The sequence below is a fragment of the Carya illinoinensis genome, chromosome 12 (assembly GCF_018687715.1).
Source record: "Carya illinoinensis cultivar Pawnee chromosome 12, C.illinoinensisPawnee_v1, whole genome shotgun sequence".
NCBI classification, from domain to species: domain Eukaryota; kingdom Viridiplantae; phylum Streptophyta; class Magnoliopsida; order Fagales; family Juglandaceae; genus Carya; species Carya illinoinensis.
The window spans coordinates 16,378,982-16,391,664 of record NC_056763.1 but is presented as its reverse complement, the minus strand read 5'-3'; the positions used below and the strand labels follow the sequence as shown (position 1 = coordinate 16,391,664).

Sequence of the window (12,683 nt, the reverse complement as noted above, 5' to 3'; positions counted from 1 at the left end):
AGATGTCACCCACTCCTTTAGTGAGAGAATATGCAGGGATGGCTTGAATGATCTCATACCCCTCTTATTTTTTAATTGTTATCTTTCTTTTCTTTTTTTGTGCTGCATCACTATGATGGGTGTTTGATGGGGAGAGCCCCCACCCATTGCTTTTGTGTCTTTTGCAATCTATGTTTAGGGAAAAACAAGTGGTTTACCTCAGATAATTATTTGGCAAGATGGTCGGTAGGATGAAGAGAATCATTAAATGCTCTTTTCATATGGTGGCCTAGTCTTCGCCTATCATTTTCGCTTCATCATACATATATTATTGTATTTTGTATTGCAAATTCTAGCATAAGCTTAAGATGAACATTATGTAAAATGTCTTTTATCTTTTGAGGACCTTTATAATAGTGTAAATGAGTTGAGCTTGGGCGATTAGGGATTGCCAAGTCCTCTTCATTTAATTTTTTTATAACACCAATCAAGTTTGAGCTATAACACTGATTTTTTTATTTTATTTTATTTTATTTACATACAACTCATTTAATATTTGAGTGATTTTGAGCTTGTCCACGAGTTATTTCATTTTTAAAAAATTGATTATTTTTATTATATTTTATAACTTTATCTATAAATTTTGAGAAACAAACTTTGAATTTTTGCTAATATACACATATATCAACGATTATATTAGGAACATATCTTTCTCTTATCTTTTTAAGCATTTAATTTTTTTTCTCATTATAAATATATGGTAGATATAGCTCCCACAAACTTCATATTCATCAATTTTTAAAACGGGGGAAGGGATCTCTTTTCTACAACCGAAAAAATGGAGTGGATTTTACACAGTACAACCTACCGATGCATCCAATACCAATAATCTTTGCCTAAAAATACGAGTTGTCGAGTTGGATTTTATACAAGTTATATCTTTTAAAAATTATTGTAAATGGTTCATTTAGTAAACGAGTCGAGTCAAATTCAAGTTTTACCAATATGATCTTATATGGCTTGTTGAATAGTTTTATTTATCTGTAGCCCTAGACTACTTTAGCATAAATTTGGCATGTTCATTATCATGAAGAGTTCATTTTGCACCGCTGACTCTAGCATAAATCTAACATAAAGAATATGCATAAGAGTCTATTTCCAATTCCATTGAGGAATCTTAACATAATCATCATAAAGTTAACATGTTCATCATGAGGAAGGGTTCATTGTGTATTACCAACTCCAGCACAAACTTTTGATGTTCATTTCATATTTTGTTGTAGACTTTAGCATAAACTTTACATGATTAATAGAGCATGCATATGGTTCAAACTATCTATTGATGACTCTAATATAAATTTGACATGTTCATCATGCGCACAAGTTGATTTTGTATTGGAGACTTCAAGACCACCTTGAGTATATTTAAGAAGAGAGAGAGCATACCCTTTTTAGGTTTTATATGGAACTTTAAAAAAAGGCTTTTTGGAATATGTTGATTGTCTTCATAAGGAGTTTGTGCGGAGAATATCCCAACAAAATACTAAACAATTGGCATATACATATGGAAAAAATAAGAGTACTGTTATATATAGTCGTAGAATGCGTAAATGCTGTGCAGTTACTTTGAAAAAGAGTAAGATTTACTATTAAATTTTTTTTAATGTTGGTCCCATATTTATTCATTTTTTTAGAAATGATTACACGCGTTTGCACATTCATAACAACAACTATCATTTCTTATATATTTATTCCTTCTAGATACGTGTTTAAAAGGAACAAAGATCTAGATAATATGTCAGATTGGAGGAGAGCATATTGTTCAAAGCTCTAAAGATAACTAGAGATTGACGAAGGATATTTAACCATGCTTGACATGAGACTACCTAAATGGAGGACCAAGGATTCTAGTAATTGAAACAATTTATTTTCCTTCTCCTCACAGGATTTTTATTATCTGAGGATCCTTCAAACAAGACTTCAGCCTCGAAGATTATAACTCAAAAAGTAGGACTCAAGTTTCATAAAAATTCTTAAGAGGCTGAAAGGTCTATCTAAACAGTTCTCAAATAACGGTACTAATAGATTACTTCAAAATGTTACTTCCTAGAACCCTCTTCCCTCAAATATGTGGTTTCTTGCATCGCTCATTTCCTTTGACATAATGTCAAATGATCGGAAGGGAATGATGTCATGTCTCGATGAGATATATCGGCCTTGGCACTAACACTAGCTCCATTGTCGATATCTATTGTACTAAGTCCTATAACTTATGCCCTCGTCCAAGACGCCATCTCCATTCAACATTTTTCACACAATTAAAAGAACAATGACATGATCCTATTAGTAAGGAACACAAAATTATATAATACATTCGGCCAGTCCGATTCAAGATAAAAATTTCCCATCCCAAAACCGGTCCAAAATACCAAATTTCCCTACTTTCTTGGTCTCGAATTGACCAATTCCTTAATCAGTTCAATCCGGACCAACCGAAATCAGTTGATTTTTTTCCGTCTTGACCGAAATTCTTACACCCCTACACATAGGGTAATTGAGGTCTATATAAAGTAGGCTAGTAACATGATAATCGGAATACATTCACAAGACATTGCTTCTTTGTTACTTGTCAAATTTAAATCTCAAGGTAGGAAGCTATAAGTCAATGGCGTTACCTCGGTAAACACAGTTCAAGCAACACTCTTCAGAGTGCTGATAATTTGTGCATTCAATTCCGGTTGCCAAATGCAAATTGGCATTTTGCATACTTACATTTGTTGGTTAGAATTCATTTATCATATGAGGACTACTAAACAAGAAAAATTAAGATCAAATATGCCATTAATTGTTTGTAGCATAATTAAAGCATGTCAGTCCAAATAATGCAACTAAATCGTTCGAGTAAACGTTGAGTTCCCCCAATCTAATAGACTGCAATTTTCAAATATGGTAAAAGCCAAAAGGATAAAACACCTAAAAACTGCCTATTTCTTCTGTGTTCTACAAAAAATGGTAAAGACGACGAGAAACCACTCGATGATCTCTATGTCGGTAGAGACAAAAGGTTGGGAAGAGACATGGGATTCTTCTTTTAAAATTGGAGAATGACAATTAAAACACAACATAAAATTAAATAAATAAAATAAATAAATAAAGAATATAATAACAGCTGATACATGGCCAAAGCAACTATTGACTAACAGAGGCCTAAGCAAAATGGCCTTTTTTCTTTTCTTTTATATATATATATATATATATATATCACTTGCTAATAAATAATATTCTACGATGATACAGGGCTCAAATGCAACTCAAGTGGTCTCAGTGCACCTTGAACAATCTCCTGAACAGTTCGGTTACGCCGGCAAACATCTGACATTTCTTCAATTGGAAGAGTCAGACTATTAATATCAAATCCAGAAGCTGCATCAGACAATGCTTTCAAAAATCTTGACCGCTCGACCTCTGTGACAGCCGTTAATGGAATCAGAGAAACACTCTCCTTGGCCCACACCACTGCCAGTGCCCCATATGCACGAGTTAATGCCAGTAGCGTGTAAGTTACCTGGGGGAAAGCAGCGGCTCTAAATTTTCAAAACTTATGAAGTGAATGAATATGGTTAATCATGTGCATGCACATATTATGTAACAGCTCAAGAATTTGATAAAGAAAACTAGGAGTACCGATTCGAATCGAGAACTCGGTAGGGCCCCTGTTAAAGAGGCAATCAAAATTCTGGTGATGCTGCCCCCACGAGGAATAACCACAGAGTTCCTGATAGGTATGTATTGCTCTCCCTTGCTAGAGTTGGTAACATCAAAGATATCCGATAAGAATGTCAATATGGAATTAGAGGCCTCTCTGCAAGTGGGAGCAAAAAGTAAGACAACAAACATGGAATCAATGTTAGTCACTGATATCATTTGGGGGAGAGAGAGAGAGAGAGAGAGGCTACACCTATGCTGTACTGTGACCCCAATCATAGAGCAGTCTACTAATGATGGAAATACTTCAGATGGCATAAATATCTGTGGACAATAACGAATGCATCTCGATGCCAACAAAAAACAATCATCTGCTATATCTGGTCTGGCAGTAAATTCCTGTAGAAATATTGAAATAGGAACAAGCATCAACAAATGTAAAGGTAGATCTCAAGAATGGAAAGTGATAAAATGCCCTGGAAGCAATACCTGAATATTTGTGAGAAGACGTGTTGTATGGAGGAAGAGTGATTCGATCAAATTTTTTAAATAGGTTGCACAAGATGAGTCCGAACCAAATATCTGCAACCACGGATGCACACTCCACTCAAATGCTAAGATTAAAAAAATAATGAATTATCTAACATTTTATGAACAGAATCTGTACCTTTATAACTTCACTGGAGAGATAAAGAAAGCAAGGCTGGTGATGCTGTTTATATAGGCCTTGAATCTCTTCTAACATAGCTCCAATTGTCATTCCCATGAACCTTCCAGAAGTTCTTACCTATGAAAATTTAAGTTCTTTATGCAATCACTAGTAGTTACGAGAAATTGCCAATCTCAGCATGTACATCATGCTAAGAATAACAGTATACTAGGCCCAACAATCAAATGACCTTAACAACGTTATCCTAAAAAATCACAAAACAATATATATAGGGGAAGAATAAAGTGAAATCAGCGAAAAAAAGAGTGAAAACTCAAAGGTGACAAAAGGATAAATTGACATAAACAAGCCTCACTCATTATCATAAAGAAACTAGAACAATATAGACTTTTTTTTTTTTTTTGGTGTGAGAAAAAGTTGCTGACACTGGGGAGAAAACCCTAAGGCTAACCCCGCCGTCACCCTTCACCTAAGGCACTGACCGGCATCACCCTTCACCTAAGACACCCCACCACTGCCACAGACAAGGCCGACAGACTCCGACTTCTCTGTTGAGGGCACTTCTGGCGTCGGTCCTCTCTTTGGTGACCTGGAATTTCTCAAATTTCTTGGAGACGTTGAGGAGATTTCTCGAAGGTGTCTTCGACCATCGTACCTGTGTCTCCCCAACAGAGACAAGACCGACGAGCTTCGGTGACTCCTCTGAGGGCACTCTGACGTCAGTCCTCCCTCCGGTGATGAGATTCAGAATCGTTAAAGAGATCTTGGACCGTCGTCAGTCGGATCTATGCCTCCACCACCACAGACAATACCGTCGAGCTTAGGCAACTCCACTGAGGGCACTCTGGTGTCAATCCTCCCTCTAGCGATCGAATTTTCTCAAGAAACCACTCCTTTGATTTCGTCGGCACAAACCTACATCAGATCTACATGTTTTGGGAGATGATGCCTGAGATGACGAAGTGAGAGGAAGCTTGATGTTTTGGGAGATGATGCTGTGATTTGGGACCAAAAGATGATGATGCGCGATGCAGTTTCGTTTCAGATGAAAGGTGAGAGGTGGTTGAAGATGCAATAAAAAATTTTCATTTTTACGAAAGAGGGAGGAAATAGCGTTCGCATCTCTGAATGTAGCAAAAGGATAGCTAAGTTCATGTGCCTATGTAGGACGGTAGCTTCTGAGGTAAGGGGATAGAGGATTGTTTAGAACTCATCTATCATGATGGATTCTTTGGGGAGTTAAGGATGGGAAATGGAGTTCTCATCATTCAACATCATATTAACGCAAGGGGCAGTTTTCTGCAACTTTCAGAATTCCGGAATGGGAGGAGGAAAGATTTTTTGGTGATCCTTGAAGGTGCAAATGGCATCAGATGGAAAAGTTTTTTGAATTCCATTCAAAGCGTCATTGGGTCCAAAGCCACTGCTTTGAAGCATGCAAACAGATGGGATTTTGTTGATGGAAAGATAGTGGAAAGGCCTTCCTTGGTCAAAGGTGCCTCGTACACCTCAGTGTTGAGGTCACCAGCGGGTAGTCTAGTTGAGAATAGCTCCGCAGCGGAAGGAAAGGGTAAGACACTTGTAGGGGACAAATGCTGTTAGGTGAAATTGGGAGAAGTGGAGGGTAAGCACCATGTGGTGCAGAGTGGAATGGCTGCCTCGGTCCAATGTTTTTGAGTGTGGGAGAAGTGGAGGGGGTCTTGTAGGTTGTTAAAGCTCAATTGACGGGAGTTATGGAGTATGTGAGAGATCTTATGATTAATGTGAAGAAAGTTCGGTTTGGCCACTTAAGAATTTTGAGTTTTAAGATGAAATATTAAAATATTATATTTTAATATCATTATTGTTTTGGGATTTGAAAAGGTTGGATTATTTATTATATTTTATATGAAAATTTGGAAAAGTTATAATGATGAGATGAGAATTTTGTATAGCCAAATCAAACCTAAGGGTAGGGGTTGGCAACAGGGCTTGCACCCCGCTACCCCATCCCCGCATGGCGGGACGGACAACCCCGCCCCGCATATAGCCTCTCCCTGCCCTCGCTTATATATATAAACATAAATATATATTTATATTTTACAAATTGTATATATAAATATATATATAATACAATTTGTTAGACTTGTTCACAAAGTAAAATGCACTAGCAAATTTAAAAAGTACATAGTATAAAAACTACAACCTTTTTTTTTATAAGAAGTATATTAATAAAAGAATAGGCAAAAGCCATGTTCAGTACAAAAAATATCATAGCTAAGTAGGAGCAATAGAAACAAGGAACTCATGAAAATCTTGGCCATTAAAATTAACGGTAATGGCCCAAGTACAAAGAGTTCTAAAAAAGAAAGCTTTTAGCTCCTCCATCAATCTCTCTGTCCTCGAACGTCCATTCATTGCTCTCCTGCCACACACACCATATGATGCAAATAGGAATCATCTTCCACATAGCCTTAATCTGGTTGTTGCCTCTTAAATCTGTCCAGCTAGCTACGACCGCCACTACTGTTTCAAGCATAACCCAATCTAAGCCTAGTCAACGAAAAACCTCGTTCCATAACCCTCGAGCTACCTCACAGTGTAGTAAGAGATGATCCACATATTCACCCCCCTTCTTACACATGCAACACCAATCTACGATGATCACCCTTCGTTTTCTCAAATTATCCGTTGTGAGGATGTTACCCAAAGTAGGGGTGGGCAGCGGGGCCCCGGAACCCGCTGCCCCGCCCCGTTCGCCCCGCCCCCGCATAGGCGGGGCGGGGTGCCCCGCACCGTTAGGGCCGGGGCGGGGGGCCCCGGCCCGTATCCCCACCCCCAGCGGAGGCGGGGGACGGATACGGACCCCCCCCCGGTCCGTGTTTCCCCCACCCCGCATCTCTATATATATATATAATATAAATATATAATATATTATATATATTATATATAAGTTATATAAGAGAAACGGCGCCGTTTTGTGGTGGACAAAACGGCGCCGTTTCTCTAAATACCCTAACCCATAACCCAACCCCCCCCCCCCCCCGGATCCCCTGATTCCCCTCCCCTCCCCTCCCCTCGGACCCCTCCCCTCCCGAGTCCCTTCACGGCTTCACCCCCTTCGGCCTAATCCATTCGGTGTTCCCTCCTCCCACCGGCAACCAGTCCGGCCGCCGCACGTATTCCATCATCCCTCTCTCTCGCACGACGCACGAGGCCGGACGCACGCCGCACGCCGCACGGTAACATGTCTCCTCCCCTTTTGATTTTCTTATTATTTTTTATTTTTTTTTTAGTTTTGATCGGAGATTGGAGGTAGGATGGGGTTGAATCGGAGATGGAGGATGGGATTGTTTGGATTGTGTGCTGTGGATGTCTTCGGATTGTGTGATTGTTTGGATTCCCGATTGAATGCTCTGTTTTTTTTTTTTTTTTATTAATTTCATTGTGATTCGGACCCCTAAATTGATTTAGGGGTTTCATGATTGAAACCCCTAAATCAATTTAGGGGTTAGGGTTTCGGATTGGGGTTCCAATCCGAAACCCTAATTTTGATTTAGGGGTTGAAACCTAAATCAATTTAGGGTTTCGGATTGGATCCGAAACCCTAATTTTGATTTAGGGGTTGAAACCCCTAAATCAAAATTAGGGTTTCGGATTGGAACCCCAATCCGAAACCCTAATTTTGAATTAGGGGTTGAAACCCCTATCAATTTAGGGTTTCGGATTGGAACCCCAATCCGAAACCCTAATTTGATTTAGGGGTTGAAACCTAAATCAATTTAGGGTTTCGGATTGGGGTTCCAATCCGAAACCCTAATTTGATTTAGGGGTTTCAACCCCTAAATCAAAATTATTGTTCTGAAATTCTATCAGAGTTGCATTTTTATCAGAGTTGAAAAGTTTTAAATGTATTTTTATCAGAGTTGCATTTTTTGAGTTGTTACTTGTTATGAATGTTGCTTTTATTTTTATATTTTTTAGACGTTGGAATAGAGATAAATGATTGGACAAAAATTAAGAGATGAAAATATTATAATATTTAAAATAAATTTTCTTATTAAAGTGAAACTAATCGGATCTAATAGGGGTCAATCTGAAATTGAAGGAAATAAGTCATTTTTGTCAAATCATCTCATTCTGCACATACATCCAATAAACAAAGTACAGCTTCTCTACACAGATTTAATATATCCATAAAAAAATATATATTTTTCTGTCATAAATTATTATTTCTTTTGTCATGTGGTAAATAAACTATTTTTTTTAACATATATCTCATTTTCATATTTTTTAAACATCTTTCAAGATTTTAAAAAATTAAAAAATATACCAATATACTAATATTAATGTCAGTAACTATTAAGAAATGAATTTTATAAAATTAAATATATGAAAAGTAAAAATGAGAGAACAAAATAATATAATGCCTATTAAAAAATGTATTTTAAAGTGGCCTATTAAAATAATGCCTATTAACATGGCCTATTAAAATAATGCCTATTAACATGGCCTATTAACTATCATCATTATATATAATAGTTATGAATGTAGTTTGAATTGTACTTTGATTGTGTTGGATTGTTTCTTGAATTTTTTTTTTTTTTTTTTTTTTGTTGGAAAATCAGGAATGTCTTCGGATTTCAGTGATAGCTCGCCTTCCCCAGCCAACACCCCTACCCCAGAAACTAACCCTACTCCTACCCCTATAACGAGTACACCTTGCCCTGCTCCGAAGCCCACACAGGGCAAGAAACCTGTATCTATAGTTTGGCAACACTTTACCAAACTAGAGGGTGGGGACCCCAACAACCCACAAGCTAAATGTAATCACTGTGGGAAAATGTATGGATGTCACTATAAGAAACATGGTACATCCCATCTGAAGGTCCATCTAGAGGAACAATGCAAGAAGAGTCCAATATTAAAATCCTTAGTAGAGAAGGGCCAATCTAGACTAGATATTAAAATGGCTGATGGGAGTAGTGGGGCCGGGGGGCCAACATTGAAGGGGTATACGAAGTATAACCCCGATGAGTGTAGAAGGAAGTTAGCTCGTATGATTATCATGGACGAGCTGCCTTTTCAATTTGTGGAGGGTAAAGGGTTCCAAGAATTTGTCCAAGAGTTGGAACCCAGATTTGTACTTCCTTCTCGTCACACCGTGGCAAAGGATATTAAGAAGATGTACCTTCGTGATAAAGATGTTTTGAGGGGCCAACTCACGGGTTTGGTAGTTTGCCTCACTACCGATACTTGGACTTCTATCCAAAATATGAATTACATGTCGTTGACTGTGCATTTTGTTGATGCTGATTGGGTTCTGCACAAAAAGATTATTAAATTTTGTCAAATAACTGATCATAGGGGTGAGACGATTGGGAAGGCATTGGAGGCCGCAATAAAGGAGTGGGGGTTGGAAAAGGTTTTGTCTGTGTCAGTTGATAATGCGTCCTCTAATGATGTCGCATTGGGATATCTAAAGAATTATCTTAAAGATGCAAATAAGACATTCTTGGGTGGTGAATACTTGCATGTTAGATGTGCTGCACATATTTTGAATTTAATTGTGACTGAGGGGTTGAAAGATGTTGATGACTCGGTTGCCCGAGTTAGAATGGCTGTGAAATGGGTGAGGTCTTCTCCTTCAAGATTGGAGAAATTCAAAGTTGCTGCAAAGGCTGCGGGCATAACATCGAAGAAGGGTCTTTGTACTGATGTTCCTACTAGATGGAACTCAACCTTCTTGATGTTGGAGGCGGCCCAGGAATATAAGGCAGCCTTTCAATTATTGGGTGATGAAGACATCCAATATGTCAAATACTTTGATGAGCACGGGGGATCACGAAAGCCTAATGATGATGATTGGGTGGTAGTTTCTACTTTCGTTGATTTTCTTGGATTATTTTATGATGTCACGTTGAATATATCTGGTTCTTTGTACCCTACATCCCATGGGTTTTGTCAACAAATATGTAGGGTAAAAGAAGAATTAGAAGATATGCGTAGGGGTTCCAATGAAAGGATGAGGGGGATGGCAAGTTCCATGATGCTAAAATATGACAAGTATTGGGGAGATTTGACTAGAATGAATATTTTCTTATATGTGGCTGTTATTCTTGATCCCCGTCTGAAAGTTTCAGGCTTGTTATATGGGTTGGGACTTGTTCACGATCAGGTATGGACTGACATTATTGGTGAATTGGCCCGAGATACCCTGAAAAAATTGTATGACGAGTTTATGGCAATTAAGGGTGGTACTACATCGAAGACACATACACCGACCCAACTCCTTCTACAGACATCGTGACCGGGCCTCCTACAAAGAAGCGCAGAATGCCGTGGACTAAGACCCTCGCACAGAATCCCACACTAGTCCATCAATCTACGGAGGTCGTTTCTGAGTTAGACAACTATTTGTCAGCGGATATGGTTCAAGATGATGATGATCATTGGGATATATTAGGATGGTGGAAGAATGCCTCAAAGAAATATCCCATCATTTCTGAGATTGCCCGCTGTATTTTGGCCATCCCTATTAGCACCGTTGCCTCAGAGTCAGCCTTTAGTACCGGAGGTCGTATATTGGATCCTTTCCGTAGTTCATTGTCTCCTACAACTGTAGAGGCATTGATATGCACACAGAGTTGGACGATAGGAAAGGATATTCATGTTCCGGATATTTTATATTTTAAGGAGACCGATGAGGGTGGTGATCAGTCTGGATCTGGACCACCTGGTAATTATTTTTTATTTTATTATTTTAATTTTTTTATATTCATTTCCATTTCATCGTTATTAATTTTAATATTAATTTTTGTAGTAACACATGAGACGTCTAGCACCTCTGCAACATAAAAATGTGTTCAAGCCCGGGCCGCCCCAACTGTCACACCTCTTGACTCAAAGACAAGCCACAGCTGACAAGCCTCTTTAGAATGATCAATTTTTAATGATTTGTAAAAATTTTGTATTCAATAATTTGTAATGTTGATACAATGTCCTTTGGACACTTTTATGTTTGTAATTTTGTAATTGTTTAGCCTTTCAATTTTGTAATAGCTTAGTTATTATTATTAATTTATTACGTATTAGACTCTTAGACATAACACTTTTTTTTTTCTTTTAAATTTCGGAAATTTTTTTTTTTTGTTTTTTACTTATAATTTTATGGGCCCAAAATGGCCCATTGCTGAGATTTCTGGCCCAAATTGGCCCAGAAATTGCTTCTGGGCCCAAAATGGCCCAGAAATTGCGTCTGGGCCATTTTCGGCCCAGAAATTGCCTCTGGGCCCAAGGCCCAGAAGGGGGGGTGCGGGGGGCCGGACGGACTGGCCCCCCACCCCGTACCCCGTCATGTGGGACGGGGTACCCCGCCCCCGCACACCGGAGGCGGGGGACGGGGTGGATTTTCCCCATCCGCCCCATGCGGGGGCGGGGGGCGGGGGGGGGGGGGCTACCCCGCACCGTATGGTGCGGGTAGCACCCCTAACCCAAAGAGGCGGTCTATACAAAAAATGATGCTTTGAGAGGCATTAAGACTACAACTTACATAAATTATGCACTAGCAAATTTAAAAACTATATAATTTTTAAATTGTAGTCATATTTACAAAATTTAAATTTACAATTTGGATCTAAAAATAAATGTAGTCATATGCACTAGCGGGGCGGGTAGCACCCCTAGATAAGGGGTTGGACCTGGTCACGGGTTTGGGTTGTGGGTTGAAATGGACGAGGGGGAGCGGGGGATAGATCCTATAGGTTTGAAGGCCTCAAGTGTGCCGGCAAAGGGCACTTTGGCGCCGTCACAGATAGGGTCATTGGATGCCGGCATCACTGTTCACGTCAGTTTGTCGTCTAATTGCCCTCAGTCACCAGTTGCAATTGGGGTTGGTACCTTTTTCTGGGGTTCAATTTCAGCTGAAGATAGGGGTCCTTCCAGGGTTTTGAGTACTTTGGAAGAAACAAACAAACTTCTTTCAGAAGATGAAAATGGGGTGCACAGAAGGTAGTGCCCCCCCTACCTATTCTATGCCTCCTGAGAGAGTCGTAGGTCTGACAAAGTGGCACAGAAATGGTCGTCAAGTGGTGGAGCACCTACAAGCAATGTTCTTGTCGATGGAACGACGGCACCTATACTGGATGTGAAGGAACCTCCAATGGTGACAGCAACAATGGACAACAACAATATAGCTATTGAGGAGGTTCGGATTTTAATACAGGAAATTGTGGGTTTATCATTGGTGCCTTGTGAGGAGGAATGTCTAGGGTCGAGAGAGCAGTTGAGAACTGTGTCTGGGGATAATGTTGTTCCCCTGGTTTCTCTTCCTCTGACAAACAACATAGCG

At 39.2% G+C, this 12,683-nt stretch overlaps 1 protein-coding gene across 5 annotated transcripts in view; it reads right to left on the bottom strand.

The window, feature by feature from the left end:
• Window positions 1–3,090: 3,090 nt before the first annotated feature.
• Window positions 3,091–12,683, bottom strand: part of LOC122289526 (transportin MOS14-like) — a 29,337-nt gene continuing 19,744 nt past the window's right edge. For all 5 annotated transcript variants that reach the window (XM_043096608.1, XM_043096610.1, XM_043096609.1 and 2 more), the window contains 5 exons: window positions 4,352–4,471; window positions 4,174–4,266; window positions 3,938–4,083; window positions 3,664–3,841; window positions 3,091–3,544 (listed from right to left, as the gene is read on the bottom strand). In XM_043096608.1, the coding sequence (XP_042952542.1) occupies window positions 3,263–3,544; window positions 3,664–3,841; window positions 3,938–4,083; window positions 4,174–4,266; window positions 4,352–4,471 (819 nt within the window). In that variant the 3' untranslated portion in view covers window positions 3,091–3,262. The remainder of the gene's footprint in view (window positions 3,545–3,663; window positions 3,842–3,937; window positions 4,084–4,173; window positions 4,267–4,351; window positions 4,472–12,683) is intronic.